We start from the raw sequence: 24,691 nt of genomic DNA on the forward strand, positions 1-24,691 counted from the left end.
ACAAGAATATGTTCGAATAGTTTGAAATAAATTTGAATGAAATATGTGGGTGCTCTAGTGTCTTAAGTGAGGTTTTATACTCTGTTTTCCTAGCTCTTAACAAGCTGTCTTTTCCAGTAATCTTCCTTTTTAGATTCAAAAACAATTCAACGACTCTTTCAGCGCTAATCTACATCAAAGTATAAAGTTATCCAATGTCCATGCTAGTGATAACCAGGCATCTTATATCTGTGTGCATTAAAATGATTTCTATCACAATAGTTTAATTGTTAACATGAGACAAACATAGTGAGGTAACTTTTTTTGCAAACATCTTTGTGAAATAAGTGGTGAGACTGCAGTATACCACAACTTTCACTAATGAAAATCTGGTTTACTTAATTTGCAGGGAGATCACCGAGTTACAGCTACCAACATATAGCAGTTTGCAAAAAACCTGTCTTGCAAGGACTTCTCCAAGTAATCACATTTACAAATATAAGCAACTATAACTTTTCAGGATTTTTTTAATTGAAGTATAACTGACTTACAATATTATATTAGTTTCAGGTGTACAACATTTTTATACATTATGAAATGATCACCAGTATAAGACTAGTTACTGTAAGTCACCATACAAAGTTATTGCATTATTATTGATTATAGTCCCTATGCTATATGTTACAACACCATGATATATTTATTTTATAACTGGGAGATTGTACCTCTTAATTCCTTTCATCTCTTTCACGCAGCCCCCCATCTCCCTCTTCTCTGACATCCATTAGTTTTTTCTCTATATCTATGAAACTACTTCTGAGCTTGTTTGTTTTTTTTTAGATTCCAAATATAAGTGAAATCATACAGTGTTTGTCTTTGACTATTTTACTTAGCATGATACCGTCAAGGTCCATTCATGTTGTTGCAAATGGCAAGATTTCAGTTTTTTGTTTTTTTTATGGCTGAGTAATATTCTATTGTATATATGTGTACCACATTTTCTTTCTCCACTCATCTGTTGATGGACACTTAGGTTACTTCCATATGTTGGCTATTTTAAATAATGCTGCAATAAACATACAGTGCATATATCTTTTCAAATTAGTGTTTTGTTTTCTTTGGATAAGTACCCAGAAGTGGAATTGCTGGATCATATTGTAGTTCTCTTAAATTTTTTGAGGAACCTCTGTACTGTTTTCCATAGTGGCTGCACCAATTTACATTCCCACCAACAGTGCAGGAGGGTTCCCTTTTCTTCACGTCCTCACCAACACTTGTTATTTCTTGGCCTTTGATAATAGCTATGCTGACAGGTGTGAGGTAATATCTCACTGTGGTTTTGATTTGCATTTCCCTGATGATTAAAGATGTTGAGGACCTTTTCATGTGTCTGTTGGCCATCTATATATATTCCCTGGAAAAATGTCTATTCACATCATCTGCACATCTTTAATTGGATTGTTGACTTTCTTGATGTTGAATTGTGTGAGTTCTTTATATATTTTGGATATTAACCCCTTATCAGATATATCATTTGTAAATATCTTTTACCATTCAGTAGATTGCTCTTTCCCTTTTCATTTTGTTGGTTTCTTTTGTTATGCAAAAGCTTTCTAATTTGATGTAGTCTCATTTATTTTTGCTTTTGTTTCTTTTGCCTGAGGCAACAGATCCAAAAAAATCAAAGAGCATACTGCCTATGTTTTCTTAAAGAAGTTTTATGATTAATGTCTTATATTTAATTCTTTAATCCATTTTGATTTTATTTTTGTATATGGTAAAAGAAAATGGTCCTGTTTCATTCTTTTGCTTGTGGCTGTCTAGTTTTCCCAGCACCATTTATTAAAGAGGCTGTCTTTTCTCCATTGTATATTCTCGCTTCCTTGTAGATTACTTGACCATATAAATAAGAGTTTATTTCTGGGTGCTCTGTTTTGTTCCATTGATCTATGTATCTGTTTTTGTGCTAGTACCTTACAGTTTTGCTTACTATAGCTTTGTAGCATTGTTTGAAGTCAGGGAGTGTGATAACTCCAGCTTTTTTTTATTTCTTAAGATTGCTTTGATATTCAGGGTATTTTGTGTTTCCATACAAATTTTAGGATTATTTGTTCCAGTTCTGTGAAAAATGCCATTGGTATTTTGATAGGATTTCATTGAATCTGTAGATTGCTTTGAGCAGTGTGGATATTTTAACAATGTTTTTTCTTCCTATCCATGCGCACAGTATGTTCTTTCATTCATTTGTGTTGCTTCAATTTTCTTCATCAATATCTTACCATTTTCAGAGTATAGGTGTTTCATCTCCTTGGTGAAATTTATTCATAGCTATTTTACTCTTTTTGGTGCAATTGTAAATGAGATTGTTTTCTTTATTTTGCTTTTTGATAGTTTGTTATTAGTGTAGAGAAAGACAACAGATTTCTGTATACTAATTTTGTATCCTGAAACTTTATTGAATTCATTTATAATTTCTAATAATTTTTGGAGGAGTCTTTTGAGTTTTCTATAAATAGTATCATGTCATCTGTAAATAGTGACAGTTTTCTTCCTTTCTGATTTGTATGTCTTTTCTTTTTCTTGTTTGATTGCTGTGGCTAGAACTTCCAGTAATATGTTGAATAAAAGTGGTGAGATTGGGAATCCTTATCTTGTTTCTAATCTTAGAGGAAAAGCCTTAAGCTTTTCACCATTGAGTTTGGTGTTAGCTGTGTGTTTGTGATAGATGGCCTTTATTGTGCTGAGGTGTATTCCCTCTATACCCACTTTGTTGAGAGCTATTATCATAGGTTTACATTGAAATTTGTCAAATGCTTTTTCTGCATCTATTGAGATCATGATGTGATTTTTATTTTTTGTTAATGTGGTGTATCACATTGATTGATTTATGGATATTGAACCATCCTTACATTCCTGGAATAAATTCCAGTTGATTATGATATATGATCCCTTTAAATGTATTGTTGAATTTGGTTTGCTAATATTTTGTTAAGGATTTTTGCATCTATGTTAATCAGGGATATTGGCCTGTACTTTCATTTTTTGTAGTGTCTTTGTCTGGTTTTGGTATCATGATATCCCTGGCCTCATAGAATGAATTTGGAAGTGTTCCTTCTTCAATTTTTTGGAATTGGTATTAACTTTTGTATAAATGTTTGGTAAATCACCCTGTGAAGCTGTCTGGTCCTGTACTTTTGTTTGCTGGGAGTTTTTTGATTGCTGATTCAAGTTTTATTATTAATAATCAGTCTGTTCAGATTATCTATTTCGTCCTTATTCAGTCATGGAAGATTATATGTTTCTAGAAATTTGTATATTTCTTCCAGGTTATCTAGTTTGTTGGTATATAATTGTAGTAGTCTATTTTGATTGTATTTCTGTGGTATTGGTTGTAACTACGCTTTCATTTCTGATTTTATTTATTTGGGCACTCTCTCTTTTTTTCTTGAATAGTCAGGCTGAAGTTTTTTCAATCTTGTTTACCTTTTAAAAGAAACAGCTCTTTGTTTCATTGATCTTTTCTATTGTTTTTTTAGTCTATTTCATTTATTTCTGTTCTGATCTTTCTCATTTACTTCATTCTACTAATTTTAGCCTGTGTTCTTCTTTTTCTAGTCCTTTAGGTATAATTTAGGTTGTTTATTTGAGATTTTTCTAGTTTCTTGAGGGCGGCCTGTATCACTAGAAACTTCCCTCTTAGAATTGCTTTTGCTACAGCCCATTGATTTTGGAAGATTGTATTTCTATTTTCATTTGTCTCAAGGTATTTTTTAATTTCCTCTTTGATTTCTTCATTGGTCCATTGGTTGATTGTAGTGTGTTCTTTAGCCTCCATGTGTTTTTGGGTTTTTTTCCAGTTTTCTTTTTGTTATTGGTATCTAGTTCCATACTGTTGTGGTTGGAAAAGATGCTTTCTATGATTTCAGTATTCTTAAATTTATTGAGACTGGCTTTGTGGCCGTACATGATCTTTCATTGAGAATGTTCCAAGAGCGCTTGAAGATAATGTGTATTCTGCAGGTTTTGGGTGGAATGTACTGTATATTTGTATAAAGTTTATCTGGCCTAATGTGCCATTTAAGGTCAATGTTTCTTTATTGATTTTTCTATCAGGATGATCTATCCAGTGATGTTAGTGGTGTGCTAAAGTTCCCTACTATTATTTTACTACTGTCAATTTCTCCCTTTATGTCTGTTATTATTTGCTTTATATATTTAGGTGCTCCTTTGTTGGGTGCATAAATATTTATGAATGTTATATCCTCTTCTTGGATTGACATCTTTAGAATTATATAATGCCCTTCTTTGTCTTCTGTTACAGTCTTTATTTTAAAGTCTATTTTGTCTGATATGAGTGTTGCTAAGCCAGCTTTCTTTTTTTTTCTTTTTTCTTTTTGCATGGAATATCTTTTTCTGTCCCTTCACTTTCAGCCTGTATGTGTCTTTAGAACTGAAGTGAGTCTCTTGTAGGTGACAGCTATACAGCAGTGTACTTGAAAGTTGCTTAAGTTTGAATGCATTGTAAAAGCACTACATTTATACTCCCCCCCCATGTTTTATGTTTTCGATGCCATATTTTACATCTTTTTACTTTGTGTATTCCTTAACTGCTTATTGTAATTATAGTTGACTTTATGACTTTTGTCTTTAACCTTCATACTAGCTTTTTAAATGTCTGATCCACTGCCTTTACTATATATTTGCTTTTACCAGTGAAATTTTTTCTTTTGTATATTTTCTTATTTCTAGTTATGGCCTTTGATTCCACTTAAAGAAGCCCCTTTAACATTTCTTGTAAAACTGGTTTAGTAGTGATGAACTCTTAGTTTTTGCTTGTCTGGGAAATTCTTTATCTCTCCTCCAATTCTGAATGATAACCTTGCCAGCTAGAGTATTCTTGGTTGTAAGTTTTTTCTGTTAACATATCATGCCACTCTCTTCTGGCCTGCAAAGTTTCTGCTGAAAAAATCAGCCTATAGTCTTATAGGGGTTTCCTTGTATGTGACTAGTTGGTTTTTTCTTGCTGCCTTTAAAATTCTCTCTTTATCTTTAAATTTTGCCATCTTAGTTATAGTGTGTCTTGGTGTGGCTGTCTCTGGGTTTATCTTGTTTGGAATTCTTTGTGCTTCCTGGACTTAGATATGTTTCCATTTCCAAGTTAGGGAAGTTTTCAGTTATTATTTCTTCAAATAGGTTTTCTGACCCATCCTTCTTGCTCTTTTCCTTCTGGAGCCCCTATAATATGAATGTTAGCATGCTTGATGTTGTTTTAGAGGTTCCTTAAATTATCCTCATTTTTAGTTCTTCGTTTATTTTTGCTGTTTAGATTGGGTGATTTCCACTATTCTGTTTTCCAGATTGCTTATGTATTCTTCTGTATCATCCAACCTGTTGTAATTCCCTATGGTGTATTTTTCATTTCAGTTATTTTATTCTTCAGCTCTGGTTGGGTCTGTCTTATATTTTCTAACTCTTTATTGAAGTTCTCACTGTGTTCATCCATTCTTTTGAGTTCGGTGAGCATTTTTATGACCATTACTTTGAAGTCTTTATCAGGCAAATTATTTATCTCCATTTCATTAGGTTTTTTTTTTTTTTTCTGAGGTTTTATCAAGTTCTTTCATATGGAACATATTTATCTGCGTCCTCATTTTGTTTTACTTTCTGTGTTTGTTTCTATGAATTAGGCAAAAGAGTTATTTTCCCTAGTATTGAAGTCATGGCCTTGTGTAGGAGCATTCCCTCTATAGACTGCATGTGCTGGTTGGCTTTGGTAGGCTGGCTGGAACTGAAGTGGGCATGGGCTGGGAAAGAGGGAGGGTCCTGGGACATGCTCAGTGAGGGCTGCCTTGGCAGGGAAGCTAGAGAAGAAGTGGGCACAGGCCAGAGACATGCTGGGGTGGCGTTGGTAGGTCAGCTAGAAGCCAGGCATTATTCAGTCTGCTACCTATGTGCTGGGACTCAGAGTGAGTGAGTTTGTGCATGAGCCGTTTAAGGGTAGAGTTTTTGTTTCTTGTAAGAGCTCTCTAGCTCTTCTGTATGTAAGCCCCACTGGTTTTCAAAGTCAGACCTTATGGCGGCTCATATTTCTCATGCAGGTCCCCTGGCCTGGGGTTACCAATGTGGGACTTGAACCCCTTGCTCTTTAGCAAGGGCTTCCGTGGTTATGATATCCCCTCTTCCTTGTGGGTCACCACACTGGGGATGTGGGTCACCAGATCACACCTCTGCCCCTCCTACCCGTCTTACTGGTCTTCAGGTCGTTCTCAGAGAGTTGCTTTATATGTAGTTGTAGTTTTGGTGTGTCCATGGGAGGAGGTGAGCTCAAGTTCTTCTTACTCTGCCATTTTGATCCCACCCTTCTTTGAGGATTTTATTATCCTCTTTGTGAATTATCTAGTCACTCTGCTCTTCCTCCTTTTCTCTTTTGTTGACTATTTTTGGTTTCAACCAAAGGGTAGTCAGTAGTTACTAAACATTTAACCAATCAGTTTTCCTACATTCAGTCTTCAGGTAAGAGATTTAGTCATGTGAGAGCCTTTAACTCTTAGTTAAATGAAGTTTGAGGATTACTTTTGAATGACAATTATCCCTGTATCCTGAGCTCTCTTAACATCCATTATTAAGAGTTGACTGTGTAGTTTTATTTGACATTGTTTCTTAAGGTGATTATGGTAGTTGCTGAAGTGAGACTTTCTTGGGTTTAAAGTCTTTAGTTTTAAGGTAATTTAATTGAGCTATTGCAGTGGATAAATAAAAATTATAATATGCGCTAATGAATCAGAAATCTGATCTGTACTTTGCACGTATACTTAATCACTTCTAATCCACTACATTTGGTCCCGGACTTCCCTTATTTATGACTGAATAGATGCTCCGAGAACACTAGACAGTGAGCTGTTAATATTGAGCAAGGCTTATGAAAGGGCTTGACTCAAATTCTACAGGAAATCACCCTTTTCTTTGCTCTTAAACATTCAGACATAAAGAACATGTAAAGGTTAGTGTGGTCCGAACCAGAAACATATCCAGGATCCACCTGAGGGTGAGTGGCTTCATTAAGAGAAGCCTCACATTCTTTATGACAGTTTAGAGAATGTGTCCAAGAAATAGAATTATTACCCTTGAAACACCCCTCCCTTGTAACCTCCTAGCTATAGTGATGCCACCTGTATCTCTTCTGAAGCACTCCATATCACTGCTGTTAATTTTTAAACTTGTATAGGGCGAGAGGCAAACTTACATGACATAGTTCTTATCTTACTTAGCTATCTCCAGAACTTTAAGAAATCTAATCATGGAATATATGAATCCTCTAGTGAACTCTTTTTTAGAAAGATATTTGCAGCTTTGTGAAATATAAGGCTAGATTTTAACTATGTGATCTGTAAACGGGCAAGTAGGTATCTCTAGTAATTGTAAAGAAGATTGGTCGTCTTTCGTGAATGAATGCTCTATTAAAAATCAATACAACTTGAGAGAGGTTTTCATTCATAGTAATGATCAGGGGTTGCCTTTTAATGTGTGGCTGCAGACATTTGAGAGTGCCTATTGCAGCTGAGAGATGCAGGCTGGAATGAATTGTATTAAGAAAGCTAATGCTTAATTGATTTTTTTGCTACTTGTCTAAAGAAAGACCTTATTCAAGGAAGAGTAATGAAATGCATGGACTCCAGGGAAGTAGAGCCCCCAAAGTAGTATTGTTTTTGTTACCTACCTCCCTTTTTGCTGATTCTCTGCTCCCCTAACTGGCTTTTGATTATTATTTTATCTTTCTAGACATTTTAATGCTAAGAATTTGACTTAGATCATGGACATACATTTGCTGACCCCTGAAAAGGTCTCCTTTGGCCCCAACAGCAGTTTGTGAGGGTTGACTGAGTTTAAGCCTGTCCTTTGAGGCTAACCAACTCTGGATGCAGTCCCAAAGTCAACTGTTTCAAAAATGCAAATTAAGGATTCCAGACCCTGAAATATGGTGATCACACTAAACCAATACCCCATCTAAGATGCATGCTTTTCTTCTTAAGTAATATCCTTAGCCAGTATCTCACTGCAGTGGTAATGTTTACTGATAACTTTTTTAATTAAAACAGAACTTTTGTTATTTTTAAAAGTTATTTTGTTATTTATTGCTTTTAACATTTATTTTTTTTCCTCTAAGATGTTACTTCTCTGGAATATTTATAGTATTAAGTAAGAATATATTAGTAAAATCCTTAATTATCATTATGTTCTCAAGTAGTGTATTTCTTATTATCATTGGAAAACTGGATTTGCTCATGGGTGCTTAATTGCATCCTACATATATTCAAATAAAAAGGATAGACAATTTGAATGTAGAATGTAGAGGCATGTTACTAAACCTAGAGTGCTGAATTTTACGTGCACAAAAGTCATAGATTATTTGGAGAGAAAAAAATTATATTTTGTTCTGTGTCTTCTAGACTAGGCAGATGTTACTGTGTATATGAATCCAAGATATGGATCTTGAAATGAAGATTCTAATTCAGTAAGTGCGGGTTTCAGGGGTTGAGATTCTGCATCATTAACAGGCTCCCAGGTGCTGCTGGTGTGGCTGATCTAAGGGCTATAATTGGAGTAGCGAGGCTGTAAACAAATATCTTAACCTCTTGCCTTTATGTTTTCAGATAGAGGTATAATATATAGACCCCATATCTTTGGGTCTCCTGGTTTAGAAGTTGGAAAAACTTACACCACCATCCACTATGAGAACCATGAGTCTTATATGTTGAAAGAAAATTATTTTCCAGGTTCTGAGGCAGAAGATGGGCAACAGCTGTCTTAGGCAGGAGTGGCCAATAAATTTCCACATTTGCCAATTCTATTGAATTGGTAGTGGTTCCGCGGTATGTGGTATTATGACTTGGTAGGAAAGACTGAAGGAAGCAAACAGCAATGGGAATTTTGACAGCAAGTGTGCCAGTTATTTGCCGTCTTTGGTCTATTTTCAGTTAACTTACTTTATTTAAACTGGCTTTCCTAAGAAAGGGAACATGACTGTAATGTTTGGTATTTACAATACATTTCTTTTATTTCAATTTAGTGAGTAAAATGTTGATCATGGAGGATCCAGACTAGACTTCAGATTGCCTTTGTGTACATTGATTCTGCAGTGATATCAAAGATTACAAAGCAATTTCTGTCTATAGTAGCTTTGGGAAATCATGTAAAATATAATTAGCTTTATGTTTCACTCCAGTTCTTTATAAAGCTGGTGCTACTGGCAGTGATCACTACCTACAGATGCAGTAGTGGAGGAGACCAGTGTGTGAGGAACTTTGTATGCTGCTCTCATCTGAAAGTTGTTCATTTCTTTCTGGCTGTGGTCCATTTGCACAACCTTGTTTGTGACCCCATCATACCAACTGTCACATCAAACTCTGCTCCATAAGGCCAGCTGAAATGCTTCTCTGAAGCTTCTTGCAGTTGTATCTTCTGTAGTACTGTGGTGGATTTAGGGCTTCCTGGCAGTTTCGGTGTGGGTGTATATTGGCCTGTTTTCTGACAAGATCTACAAGGTCAGGATCTGGTGCAGATTCTGTTCGTGTAGAAACTACTAGTTCACCGGTGGTGATGAAGTACCAGGGAACTAATTCATAGTATGCAAACTCACAAGTACTACTAAATTCCTTCCAGAGCAAGTGGAGATGTGGAGAATGACCCTTAGTCTGAGACCAGGCCATGACTATAGGATATAGTACCTGGCCTGGAAGGGGGCGGTGCTGTGGACTGTGGGTGCAGGCCAGAGAGAAAAGAGGGCCACAGATAGTACCCTGGGCAAGATCAGACTAGAAAGCCAGGCACAAAATTAAGTGTCAAGTCAAGCTCAAGCTCTAGAAAGGCAGGAACAGATGTGAGTGGAATAGTCAGAGTAGAAAAAAATGAATTTTGGAACTGGAGTTCAATGATGTTTTTTGAAGGAAAACTAGGCAGGTAATGGGAAGGGAGTTTTGTAGGGGCTCAGAGTCAGCTTGGCAAGAAGAAACTGATATTAAGCCAGAATGCCAGTTTATTATTCTGCAGTGGAAAAATAACTTTGTATGAAAATTGTGACCAGCTTAATTGTATGGACATTTCCTGGAGAACAGGATCACCTAAGAGATTAGATTACAGATGAGACAGTTGCCCAGTAAAAGTAGAATCAAGATTCAAGGTTTTATTTTTCAGGCAATTCTTGACGAACTGTGCATTTCTACCCTACCGATATTGCTTCTAAAGCAGTGCTTTCCAACCGTTTTCACACACGATGCTCCATCAGATCCTGCTTCACTCTGTCTTTCTGGCTGTCCCAAGGGCCAAGGGGATCAATATCTGTACAGTCCAAAGTGTTCTCTTTATGAAAACCTAAGAGTGTGATTTCTCTCAGGCTTCAGAATCAGAGATTGCTGTACATCTGCTGAGAAACTCATCTGTTTTCATTGGATGGATACTGAATTGGTATCTGATTACATTCCCCTTTTTACCCTGACTGCTGGGAAGCTTAGAGTCAAACCTGTGGCATATAACAAAGTTCATGAGACCTTATGGCCTGTACTGTACCTTACTTCTACTGTTTCCCTTTCTCCGCTAATTTCCATATTCATTTATTTTCGTCTCCCTGTAGCTGTATGCATGTCTGTAAACTGCCACAGAATTGTTTTGGGATTTGTTTGTGCATTTGTCCATGTTTTGCGAGCCGGCTAGCCAGCTAGACAGATGCATGCAAACATACATGCGAAGGTACATTTCCTTCTTTAGTAATGCTGCAATATCACGTTTCAACTAAGTTGCTTCTGGGAAGGAAGATTTTCTGTTCACATCATATTGTGGGTACTAACAGTACCAATTAAGGAGGATCCTGGTTCCTGTTTTGGGTATTTGTACTCTTCCTGATCTTTTGTTTGGTTAACCTCTTGCCCTTGGTTTACTGAATCTTTGGGTCTATAGCCCTGTAGCTCTTTTATATTTCTCCTTCCTTTAGGGTCTTCAGATTGAGCTGTTTAAAGGATTTGATTTATCTGTTTGTAATATGACACTTGAGAGTTTGGAAAACAAATACGTGAGAATTCATTACTGAGGATATTGGTAAAAATTGCACATTGCTATTGTGTCACTGTAGAAACAGCACGGTGTAGTTGAAAATTCATGGTATTTATATTTAAGAAACTTGTCTTTGTCACTCATATCTTTGATTTTGGCCAAATCTGTTCATCTTCCTGACTTAGTTTCCTGTATTTTTCTTCAGTTTAGAGATGACTGTATCTGTGCCATTCGGTCTCACAGGGTTTTAAGAGCACATGTGGTTATGATCCATGCGACAGTACTTTTTCAGCTTTATAAAATGGTAGTTATTTTTCTCTTACTCTTTTTTGATTATGGGAAACAGAATATATTATTAGTGATTATACTCCGTTCCCTAGAATATTTTTTTTTGGTAGCAGTATGCAAGTGTTGTTTTATATTTCCAAAGCTTTGAGGACAGATCACTTTTTCCTCTATAGAGCCACGTTCAAGAAGCTTTGCTTTGACGTTTCTTCCTCACAATAAATAAGCAGTTGGCTTATTTACAATTATAAACTCTATCCAGATCATTTTAGAATATTAACTTCTTTGTGAAATTTATTATGGTATAAACAGTGATGAAGGATAGCATTACTTTTCTGGAGACTTACAGGCAAGTGACTGCCTACAAAATCAACTTCTAATAGTTGTTTCTCAGAAGGGGACATATTTTTCCATAAAAAAGAGGCTGAACTTCCTGTAGCTGAACCTAAGGAAATTTTATATCATTAAGTGAAAATGTGTCAGAAAAATATAAATCTAGAAAAGGAGGAAGATTCAGAATGTCTTTTATGTATCCATTCATCTTAACACTAGATCATGGGAGACTTAGGAGACTTCTCCACAGGTACTCATCTCTTTCCAGAACAGGGAAAATAACAACAAACACTTGTATAGTATTTATTATAAGCCAGGCACCATTCTAAATGATTTACATATGTTAATTTGTGTTAGCAAGAGAGGTAGTATAGCATAGTGAAACCTAAGCTTCTGGGGCTGATTCCCAACTCTGTTAGGTCCTGATTGTGTAACTGTGCATTTGAGTCCTGATCTGTAAAATAGAGATAATAATAGTTCAGCCTCATTGGTAGGATGAGGATGAAATGAGTTAATACATGTAAAACCCTTAGGACAGTGCCTGGCTCCTGTTAAATACTATGTGTGTGTTATCAGTTCTTATTACAAACAACAGAAGTTGTTATACACACTGTCAGGTTACTCTTGCAGGATGGGATGACAGAGAAATTTCTCATAACCAGCAGCAAAGTGAAAACTAGGCTAATCTAATCTTTGATTTTCATAACCATTGCTGTGCACTGAAGTGTTTAATTTTATACCTTTTAAACTTGGCCTAATAAAGTCTGTGCATTTGAAAAAAAATGTAAACCTACCAATGAATCGACAAAATAGCATTACTGGTGTGTATTTTGATTTCTTTTAAAATTAAATGTTGTCTTGAAGTTTTCATTTGTAGACTAACTTGTAATTTTTGAAGGTCTTAGAGCAATGCTGTTAGAATTTTTTATTAGAATCATTTCCACTGATATTTTAATGCTGATATATCTTGATAATTTATGAACTGCTGAGTTATGATTATTAAGTAGTTTATATTTGCTTAAACATTAGGCTGCCTTTTCTGAGAAGATAATTTAATTTTAAAATTGAGATATGTAAGAAAGAGAGTGGAGGTGTATCTTTTATTGATGAAAACATTGAAATCTATATTTTACTTATATTTAAATCTTAGTGTGCTTTGGTTTTTTCATTCACAATACTTTAAACCAAATAAAGAAGTCACACTGCATTGTGAATGACACAGAAACTCCGGAAAATTCACTGTGGTTTGAGATGTGTTTGAAAATTTACTGTCATAGTTTACCTGTCCATCATTTTTCTTATCTCTTTCTAATTTATGTTATGATACCATATACATTTTTGTAAGCCTTCTTAGAATCAAATTGGAAATCATTAGATAGTAAATAGATTAAAAATATAGTTTTTCATGAGTTTGGGTTGTTTGAATAATAATTTAAAATAACAATTAAGATATTTTGTCTTAAAACATCTATAATTGTAGGCTGTATGAGGAGGAGAAATTTTAAAAAATAGCTTAATTTACATGTATTTACTAACTTGGTGAGATACTTGGATATAATACTGTATTTTAAGGTTATCTCAATTTTTAAATATAATAATTTTATTCCATTATTTTGAGATTCAAACTTAACAGTACATTTAGAGGTCACCATAACTGAAGCATCTGAAGATGATTATGAATATGAAGAGGTAATTTGTTCATTTTACGTATTCTATAAATTCATTACAGTCATTCCTGTGAAATATTCATTTTATTTTTTCTTAAAAATTTTTTTTTCTTAAGTGATGCTACTTTTTCAACTGAATTTAGCTAATCAGCTGGTTAAAAGTGAGGTTTGAAAATTCTATTTAAAAATTTAGATTGGTTAACACATCTGGCTCTTTTGATTTTCTTGTTAATTGTTCTTCAGAGTCAGCTTCTCATCACCTGCCTTGTGGATCCACACTATAGTCTGTCGTCTCTGTCCATCAGGTGTTCCCAATCATCCAGTCTAGGTTTCCCAGATTCCTACTACCTAGCTGGAGCTCAGATCCTATGGTTCCCTGCAACTTAGCAATACTTCAGTCTAATACAGTTACTGTCTCAAACCTTTCCTTTAATTCATTGTTCCAAGGGAACCTATCATTACATCTGAGACTTGGAAGGCAGAGTCACTCCAAGATGACAGAAGCTGTGAATGAAACTGTGGAAGCAAGCCTGGCATTTGTGGCCTGGGCAAACAGAAGACAGGACAAACACAGAAGATAGGCTTTGTATTACTACTGGTAAAATGGAGATAATATTAATACATACCACATGAAATGAGTTAATAAATGTAACAGGCTTAAAGCTGTGATCAGCACATAAGAAGCATGCAATAAGTGTTCACTCTCATTGATGTCATAACTAGAGTCAGCTGCATTCTTCCAGGAGCTTAACATTCAGGCAGTGAGTTTTGTTTTGCTTTTTAATATTAGACATAATTTATTAGATATTTGTAGTTGCTAGTAGTTATGAAAAGTAATGGTGGAGAAAATCTGGGATGCGGAGAGAATGGTGGCATTTAGATGGCCTAACATTCTTTTTTTTTCAGCAGAGTTGTTAGACTACATTTGTCAGTATAGATAAAAGCAGTTGCCCATAAGCTAACCTCAAGTTCATCAGTAGTAACATTGAGTGATGTTTATAAGGAAGTCAGAGGGCTGCCTACTTGTTAGTTTATTTTTCATAGATCTTCAGAATGACATGGTGTCTTACATAAAGTGTATTTCTTTGGTCCTTTGTTTTGTGAGGAAAATTTATTTCTAAAATGAAATGAGGTATTTTTATATTCCTGCTAACTCTTCCTATTGTTCTCTTTCTCTGTGATTTAGATACCAGATGACAATTATAGCATTCCAGAAGGTGAAGAAGATCTGGCAAAAGCAGTTCAGATGGTCCAAGAACAGGCTACAGATACTCAAATTTTGGTGAGAATTTTGAACACAACCATAGCCTATAGTTTAACGGTGATACTTTCTACACGAAGTTTTGAAAGTCATTTAAACTATAAACACTTCACTTACTAGATGCAGCTCTATCACCTGACGTCTTTTTCGCTTCTATTTGTTTATCATCTAACCTTCACTTTTAGTAAGTAGTCATATTGACTTTGCCTTGTTTCATCATTTTCCACATGGTGGTCACTTTTGCATGACTTTGCAACAAATGACACTTTCTCTCAGAACTCTCTTTAATCTCAATGGAGTTTAAACAAGGATTTTCAGCACTTCTACAGAACTTGGTATTGTATGCATATTCTACAGTCTGTTTTGTAAGCATCTGTATTTTTTGTTTTTCATGGAAGTATTTAGATCACAGGAAATGCTTAATATATTATGCTTTTTTTCTTGTGAGGCTAATGAACTAATTTCACTAGAAAATATGGTGGGGATGCTTTCTGATTATAATACCACCAATTACATGGAATGATGGCATTCCTGTAAAATTGCAAGCTCAATTAAAAATTGACAATAATGATGATAGCAAAAATATTTTTAAAGTGCTACCAATACTAATTAACACTGAAGTCATACCAATACTAATTAAGAAGGTTGCTTTTCTTCAAAAATGAAACCTTTGCTGTGAAATATGAAGGAAATTGTTATACTCTTATTTAGGTGCAGATTTGGCTTCCTCAGTGCAAAATAGTATGTGATCGACTTCACTCCATATTCTGCCCTTTGTCAATCTTTCCATATTTTGCAGATTTCCTCGGTTCAGAAATCTAGTTACTCCTTTCCAAAATATCTGTCCATTCAAAATTGAAAAATGCTGAAGAGGAGGATTTTTTGAATCCAGAGTTGATTATATTCTAAGTGGAGGGCTTTAGCTCATAGTAAACGCTATTCTCTAATATATCCTATGGATATAGTTCCTTCTAGGTAGACGTAAAGTGAAGTCTACTATGCAGACTTTATTAGTCTGTTGGATATCTCAATGCAGTAATTTATTGGAAAGTTTTAAAACATAGCATTTTGAACGATGAGCAGTGAATAAACATATCAGTTGCATTATATGTATTACTCATCATCTTCCTTCTTGCTTTACATCATTAAGTAAAGAAGGATTAAAAAAATACTTTATGTACCATTTATTTATATTGGTACTTGGTAACATAGATATGCCTAACACAGTGCTTGGCACATAGTAGGCACTAAATGAATAGCAGTTAAATGAATGGATAAATGAATCATTGAATGAAAAAATTATGACCAAACTGTAATTGCATCTTTGTATGTGGTATCATGCTGGAAGGTGCTTGTAAATCCAAAGATAAATCCAAGAAGGGCATTTGGTGAATAAATTCAACGTAGTAGCTGTCATATCTTCTGAACCAAATATCAGTAATTCTTCTCTCATCAGTTTCTCAGAAGCTTTCTTTTATCATAAGCTTGCAAGAGTTAACTTTATAGATTTATGACATATTTGTAGCTTGTTGACTCTCATTTAAGTTTTTATCTGTTTTTTGAGTTCTTTGGAGGAACAGTGCTATGCGGAAAATTCACAAAAGTTTCCCTTAAGCTTTTAAAATTAAATATGAATTCATTTTATGATAAGCATTTCAGTTATGTATTTCTAATTTGGTTTTTGTTTCTATAGTATTTTATCTTCAAAAACTAGCTTTGAGTTGTGCCATGGGCTTTCTGTTTTAAGAATATTTATTGCTTATGAAACCCACTTCCTTTTGTTATGATTTTATTACATCTGTTTATGAGCAAGATATATTTTCTTCTATGTTAGAGGATAGTAGTAGTCTCAATTGAACAGGGAATTTTAGAAAATTCATTAAAGACTGCAAGGAAAAAAGGTCATCATTACATTAGGAATGTTGGACATAGTTGAAATTATTGGAAAAGTTGAAAGTTGGAATAATGTAAGTAGTTTTATTGGTTAAAAAATTAACAAGGACTATTTATATAAGAGTTGACATTTAAATGAATTTTTATAATTTTCTTTAAACCTTGATAATATATATGAAAAATCTGAGAATTGATGCGTGTTTTATTTCATAAATTTTAAACTTTTTATCCTATAAAATATGTTTCCTTGATAGGTGCAGTGTTTCATAACTCTAAAATAAAATATAGTTTTATCATATTTAAAGTGATTAATGAAAAAAATTAACATAGGAAATGTTATTAATCTGTAACAAATGTGTGGTTTGGTTGTACTGTCCATTGTTTCTTGAAACTGAAGTCTTTTTTCTAAGTATAAATGTAAGTAGAAATAGGAACACAGGCACACACACACATACACACACATATTCCTTAGAAATACTTGTATGTAATTTTATGAAAAAACGTCTACTTATATTCAAGCTGGGTTTTCCCCTCTACACTGTGAGCATATTATTGCCATTTTGGGGGGTAATTCTTTAGCTGTTTTGGTTCGTGTTTTTTTTGTTTTGCTAATTTTGGAGGTGCAATCTAAGGTCCCTGTATTGCCATAATAATATAATATTTATAAACTTATAATTTTATTTTTTTATTTTTTTATTTTTATGGCTGTGTTGGGTCTTCGTTTCTGTGCGAGGGCTTTCTCTAGTTGTGGCGAGCGGGGGCCACTCTTCCTCGCGGTGCGCGGGCCTCTCACTATCGCGGCCTGTCTTGTTGCGGAGCACAGGCTCCAGACGCGCAGGCTCAGTAGTTGTGGCTCACGGGCCCAGTTGCTCCGTGGCATGTGGGATCCTCCCAGACCAGGGCTCGAACCCGTGTCCCCTGCATTGGCAGGCAGATTCTCAACCACTGCGCCACCAGGGAAGCCCTAAACTTATAATTTTGATCTTTAAAAATAAGAGTAGTGGAGTACCTAAATCATATAACTGTTAAATTTCCTGACATCTCTCCACCTCCTTCTCTAAGAATATAAGGCATTTCTTTGAAATAGGTGTTTCTGGAGAAGATGAATTGATAACTGAACAAAACTACTATACTGTTTAACATATTAATCAGTAGTTCTCAAAGAATTTTACTCTAAGATATTTTCCTATATATTTATTAAGAATTACTATCAAATATTTTTATATTAAAGTTATGTTCTTATAAGAAAAAAGTAGCTCAGGATTAGTAAGTTTGTATTCCTTTCATTTATTTATTTATTTTTAACATCTTTATTGGAGTATAATTGCTTTACAGTGGTATGTTAGTTTCTGCTTCATAACAAAGTGAATCTGCTATATATATACATATATCCCCATATCTCCTCCGTCTTGCGTCTCCCTCCCATCCTCCCTATCCCACCCCTCTAGGTGGTCACAAAGCACCGAACTGATCTCCCTGTGCTATGCGGCTGCTTCTCACTAGCTACCTATTTTACGTTTGGTACTATATATAAGTCCATGCCACTCTCTCACTTTGTCCCAGCTTACCCTTCCCCCTCCCCATGTCCTCAAGTCCATTCTCTATGTCTCCGTCTTTATTCCTGTCCTGCCCCTAGGTTCTTCAGAACCATTTTTTTTTTGTTTTAGATTCCATATATATGTGTTAGCATATGTTATTTGTTTTTCTCTTTCTGACTTACTTCACCCTGTATGACAGACTCTAGGTCCGTCCACCTCACTACAAATAACTCAGTTTCATTTCTTTCTATGGCTGAGTAATATTCCATTGTATATATGTGTCACATCTTCTTTATCCATTCATCTGTCGATGGACACTTAGGTTGCTTCCATGTCCTGGCTATTGCAAATAGAGCTGCAATGAACATTGTGGTACATGACTCTTTTTGAATTATGGTTTTCTCAGGGTATATGCCCAGTAGTGGGATAGCTGGGTCATATGGTAGTTCTATTTTTAGTTTTTTAAGGAGTCTCCATACTGTTCTCCATAGTGGCTGTATCAATTTACATTCCCACCAACAGTGCAAGAGGGTTCCCTTTTCTCCACACCCTCTCCAGCACTTATTGTTTATAGATTTTTTGATGATGGCCATTCTGACCCGTGTGAGGTGATACCTCATTGTAGTTTTGATTTGCATTTCTCTAAAGATAAGTGATATTGAGTATTCTTTCATGTGTTTGTTGGCAATCTGTATATCTTCTTTGGAGAAATGTCTATTTAGGTCTTCTGCCCATTTTTGGATTGGGTTGTTTGTGTTTTTGATATTGAGCTGCTTGCAAATATTGGAGATTAATCCTTTGTCAGTTGCTTCATTTGCAAATATTTTCTCCCATTCTGAGGGTTGTCTTTTCATGTTGTTTATGGTTTCCTTTGCTGTGCAAAAGCTTTTAAGTTTCATTAGGTCCCATTTGTGTTTTGTTTTTTTTAATTTCCATTTCTCTAGGAGGTGGGTCAAAAAGAATCTTGCTGTCATTTATGTCATAGAGTGTTCTGCCTATGTTTTCCTCTAAGAGTTTTATAGTGTCTGGCCTTACATTTAGGTCTTTAATCCATTTGGAGTTTATTTTTGTGTATGGTGCTGGGGAGTGTTCTAATTTCATTCTTTTACATGTGGTTGTCCAGTTTTCCCAGCACCACTTACTGAAGAGGCTGTCTTTTCTTCATTGTATATTCTTGCCTCCTTTATCAAAAATAAGGTGACCATATGTGCATAGGTTTATCTCTGGGCTTTCTATCCTGTTCCATTGATCTATATTTCTGTTTTTGTGCAAGTACCATACTGTCTTGATTAGTGTAGCTTTGTAGTACAGTCTGAATTCAGGGAACCTGATTCCTCCAACTCCGTTTTTCTTTCTCAAGATTGTTTTGGCCTTTTGGGGTCTTTTGTGTTTCCATACAAATTGTGAAATTTTTTGTTCTAGTTCTGTGATAAATGCCATTGATAGTTTGATAGGGATTGCAATGAATCTGTAGATTACTTAGGGTACTATAGTCATTTTCACAATGTTGATTCTTCCAATCCAAGAACATGGTATATCTCTCCATCTCTTTGTATCATCTTTAATTTCTTTCATCAGTGTCTTATAGTTTTCTGCATACAGGTCTTTTGTCTCCTTAGGTAGGTTTATTCTTAGGTATTTTATTCTTTTTGTTGCAGTGGTAAATGGGAGTGTTTCCTTAATTTCTCTTTCAGATTTTTCATCATTAGTATATAGGAATGCAAGAGATTTCTGTGCATTAATTTTGTATCCTGCTACTTTACCAAATTCATTGATTAGCTCTAGTAGTTTTCTGGTAGAGTCTTTAGGATTCTCTATGTATAGTATCATGTCATCTGCATGTCTCTCTATATACTATCATATATAGTTTCATGTCTCTATGTATAGTATTATGTGTAGTGACAGTTTTACTTCTTCTTTTCCGATTTGGACTCCTTTTATTTCTTTTTCTTCTGTGATTGCTGTGGCTGAAACCTCCAAAACTATGTTGAATAATCGTAGTGAGAGTGGGCAACCTTGTATTTTTCCTGATCTTAGTGGAAATGGTTTCAGTTTTTCAACATTGAGAACAATGTTGGCTGTGGGTTAGTCATATATGGCCTTTATTATGGTGAGGTGAGTTCCCTCTATGCCTACTTTCTGGAGGGTTTTTATCATAAATGGGTGTTGAATTTTGTTGAAAGCTTTCTCTGCAACTATTGAGATGATCATATGCTTTTTATCCTTCAATTTGTTAATATGGTATATCACATTGATTGATTTGCATATATTGAAGAATCCTTGCATTCCTGGGATAAACCCCACTTGATCATGGTGTATGATCCTTTTAATGTGCTGTTGGATTCTGTTTGCTAGTGTTTTGTTGAGGATTTTTGCATCTATGTTCATCAGTGATATGAGCCTGTAGTTTTATTTTTTTGTGACATCTTTGGTTTTGGTATCAGGGTGATGGTGGCCTCGTAGAATGAGTTTGGGAGTGTTCCTCCCTCTGCTATATTCTGGAAGAGTTTGAGAAGGATAGATGTTAACTCTTCTCTAAATGTCTGATAGAATTCACCTGTGAAGCCCTCTGGTCCTGGACTTTTGTTTGTTGCAAGATTTTTAATCACAGTCTCAATTTCAGTGTTTGTGATTGGTCTGTTTATATTTTCTGTTTCATCCTGGTTCAGTTTTGGGAGGTTGTGCTTTTCTAAGAATGTGTCCATTTCTTCCAGGTTGTCCATTTTATTGGCATATAGTTGCTTGTAGTAATCTCTCATGATCCTTTGTATTTCTGCAGTGTTAGCTGTTACTTCTCCTTTTTCATTTCTATTTCAGTTGATTTGCGTCTTCTCCCTTTTTTCTTGATGAGTCTGGCTAGTGGTTTATCAATTTTGTTTATCTTCTCAAAGAACCAGCTTTTAGTTTTATTGATCTTAGCTACTGTTTCCTTCATTTCATTTTCATTTATTTCTGATCTGATCTTATGATTTCTTTCCTTCTGCTAACTTTGGGGTTTTTTTGTTCTTCTTTCTCTAATTGCTTTAGGTGTAAGGTTAGGTTGTTTATTTGAGATGTTTCTTGTTTCTTGAGGTAGGATTTTATCGCTATAAACTTCCCTCTTAGAACTGCTTTTGCTGCATCCCATGGGTTTTGGGTCATCGTGTTTTCATTGTCATTTGTTTCTGGGTATTTTTTGATTTCCTTTTTGATTTCTTCAGTGATCTCTTGGTTATTAAGTAGTGTATTGTTTAGCCTCCATGTGTTTGTATTTTTTACAGATTTTTTCTTGTAATTGGTATCTAGTCTTACAGCATTGTGGTCAGAAAAGATACTTGATACGATTTCAATTTTCTTAAATTTACCGAGGCTTGATTTGTGACCCAAGATATGATCTATCCTGGAGAATGTTCCATGAGCACTTGAGAAGAAAGTGTATTCTGTTGTTTTTGGATGGAATGTCCTATAAATATCAATTAAGTCCCTCTTGTTTAATGGGTCATTTAAAGCTTGTGTTTCCTTATTTATTTTCATTTTGGATGATCTGTCCATTGGTGAAAGTGGAGTGTTAAAGTTCCCTACTATGACTGTTTTAATGTCCATTTCCCCTTTTATGGCTGTTAGCATTTGCCTTATGTATTGAGGTGCTCCTATGTTGGGTGCATAAATATTTACAATTGTTATATCTTCTTCTTCGATTGATCCCTTGATCATTATGTAGTGTCCTTCTTTGTCTCTTGTAATAGTCTTTATTTTAAAGTCTATTTTGTCTGATATGAGAATTGCTACTCTACTCTATCTTTCTTTTGCTTTCCATTTCCATGGAATATCTTTTTCCATGCCCTCACTTTCAGTCTGTATGTGTCCCTCGGTCTGAGGTGGGTCTCTTGTAGACAGCATATATACGGGTCTTGTTTTTATATCCATTCAGCCAGTCTGTGTCTTTGGTTGGAGCATTTAATCCATTTACATTTAAGGTTGTTATCGATATGTATGTTCCTATTACCATTTTCTTAATAGTTTTGGGTTTGTTATTGTAGGTCTTTTCTTCTCTTGTGTTTCCTGCCTAGAGAAGTTCCTTTAGCATTTGTTGTAAAGCTGGTTTGGTGGTGCTGAATTCTCTTAGCTTTTGCTTGTCTGTAAAGGTTTTAATTTCTCCGTCGAATCTGAATGAGATCCTTTATGGGTAGAGTAATCTTGGTTGTAGGTTTTTCCCTTTCATCACTTAAAATATGTCCTGCCACACCCTTCTGGCTTGCAGAGTTTCTGCTGAAAGATCAGCTGTTAACCTTATGGGGATTCCCTTGTATGATATTTGTTGTTTTTCCCTTGCTGCTTTTAATATTCTTTCTTTGTATTTATGTTTTGATAGTTTGATTAATATGTGTCTTGGCATGTTTTTCCTTGTTTTTATCCTGTATGGGACTCTCTGCACTTCCTGGAGTTGATTGACTATTTCCTTTCCCATATTAGGGAAGTTTTCAACTATAATTTCTTCAAATATTTTCTCAGTCCCTTTCCTTTTCACTTCCTCTTCTGGGACCCCTATAATTTGAATCTTGGTGTGTTTAATGTTGTCCCAGATTTCTCTGAGACTGTCCTCAATTCTTTTCATTGTTTTTTCTTTATTCTGCTCTGCAGTAGTTATTTCCACTATTTTATCTTCCAGGTCACTTATCTGTTCTTCTGCCTCAGGTATTCTGCTATTGATTCCTCCTTGAGAATTTTTAATTTCATTTATTGTGTTGTTCATCATTGTTTGTTTGCTCTTTAGTTCTTCTAGGTCCTTGTTAAACGTTTTTTGTGTTTTCTTCATTCTATTTCCAAGATTTTGGATCACCTTTACTATCATTACTCTGAATTCTTTTTCAGGTAGACTGCCTATGTCCTCTTCATTTGTTTGGTCTGGTGGGTTTTTACCTTGCTCCTTCATCTGCTGTGTGTTTCTCTGTCTTCTCATTTTGCTTAACTTACTGTGTTTGGGGTCTCCTTTTCACAGGCTGCAGGTTCGTAGTCCCCATTGTTTTTGGTGTCTGCCCCCCATGGCTAAGGTTGGTTCAGTGGGTTGTGTAGGCTTCCTGGTGGAACGGACTAGTGCCTGTATTCTGGTGGATGAGGCTGGATCTTGTCTTTCTTGTGGGCAGGACCACGTCTGGTGGTGTGTTTTGGGGTGTTTGTGACCTTGTTATGATTTTCAGCACCCTCTCTGCTTTTGGGTGGGGTTGTGTTCCTGTCTTGCTAGTTGTTTGGCTTAGGGTGTCCAGCACTGTAGCTTGCTGGTTGTTGAGTGGAGCTCGGTCTTAACATTGAGATGGAGATCTCTGGGAGAGCTTTTGCCATTTGATATTATGTGGGGCCATGGGGTCTCTGGTGGATCAATGTCCTGAACTTGGCTCTCCCACCTCAGAGGCACAGGCCTGATACCCGGCCAGAGCACCGAGACCCTGTCAGCCACATGGCTTAGAAGAAAAGGGAGAATAAATGAAAGAAGGAAAGAAAAAAATAAAATCTAAGTATTGAAAATAAAAGAAAGTTAAAAAGTAATAAAAAAAGGAAAAAAAAAGAAAGAAAGAAAGAAGAGAGCAACCAAACCAAAAAACAAATCCACCAATGATAACAAGTGCTAAAAACTATACTAAAAAAAAAAAAAAAGGACAGACAGAATCCTAGGACAAATGGTAAAAGCAAAGCTGTACAGACAATATCAAACAAAGAAGCATAAACATACACAGTCCAAAAAGAGAAAAAGGAAAAAAAAATATATTGTTGCTCCCAAAGTCCACCTCCTCAATTTGGGTTGATTCGTTGTCTATTCAGGTATTCCACAGATGCAGGTACATCAAGTTGATTGTGGAGATTTAATCCGCTGCTCCTGAGGCTGCCTGGAGAGATTTCCCTTTCTCTTCTTTGCTCGCACAGCTCCTGCGGTTCAGCTTTGGATTTGGACCTGCCTCTGTGTGTAGGTCACCTGAGGGCGTCTGTTTCCGCCCAGACAGGACGGGGTTAAAGGAGCAGCTGATTCGGGGGCTCTGGCTCACTCAGGCAGGGGGGAGGGAGGGGTACGGAATGCGGGGCGAGCCTGCGGTGGCAGAGGCCAGTTGCAACAGCCTGAGGTGCACCATGTGTTCTCCTGGGGAAGTTGTCCCTGCATCACTGGACCCTGGCAGTGGCGGGCTGCACAGGCTCCTGGGATGGGCGGTGTGGATAGTGACCTGTGTTTGCTCACAGGCTTTTTGGTGGTGGCAGCAGCAGCCTTAGCGTCTCATGCCTGTCTCTGGGGTCCGCGCTGATAGGTGTGGCTCGCGCCCGTCTCTGGAGCTCGTTTAGGCGGCGCTCTGAATCCCCTCTCCTCGCGTACCAGGAAACAAAGAGGCAAGAAAAAGTCTCTTGCCTCTTCGGCAGCTCCAGACTTTTTTCCAGACTTCCTCCCGGCTAGCTGTGGCGCACTAGCCCCTTCAGGCTGTGTTCACGCAGCCAACCCCAGTCCTCTCCCTGCGATCCGACCTCCGAAGACCGAGCCTCAGCTCCCAGCCCCCGCCCGCCCAGGCGGGTGAGCAGACAAGCCTCTCGGGCTGGTGAGTGCTGGTCGGCACCGCTCCTCTGTGCGGGAACCTCTCTTCTTTGCCCTCCACACCCCTGTTGCTGCGCTCTCCTCCGTGGCTCCGGAGCTTCCCCCCACCCCGCCCCCGTCTCTGCTAGTGAAGGGCATTCCT

The 24,691-nt window shown here is 36.2% G+C and overlaps 1 protein-coding gene across 1 annotated transcript in view; it reads left to right on the forward strand.

Annotated features, from left to right (window-relative positions):
* Positions 1-24,691, forward strand: part of SPAG16 (sperm associated antigen 16) — a 922,479-nt gene that overhangs the window by 1,193 nt on the left and 896,595 nt on the right. The window contains exons 2-3 of the mRNA XM_061204724.1: positions 13,283-13,329; positions 14,494-14,589. Of these exons, the coding sequence (XP_061060707.1) occupies positions 13,283-13,329; positions 14,494-14,589 (143 nt within the window). The remainder of the gene's footprint in view (positions 1-13,282; positions 13,330-14,493; positions 14,590-24,691) is intronic.

Source organism: Eubalaena glacialis, chromosome 1 (assembly GCF_028564815.1).
Source record: "Eubalaena glacialis isolate mEubGla1 chromosome 1, mEubGla1.1.hap2.+ XY, whole genome shotgun sequence".
NCBI lineage: Eukaryota > Metazoa > Chordata > Mammalia > Artiodactyla > Balaenidae > Eubalaena > Eubalaena glacialis.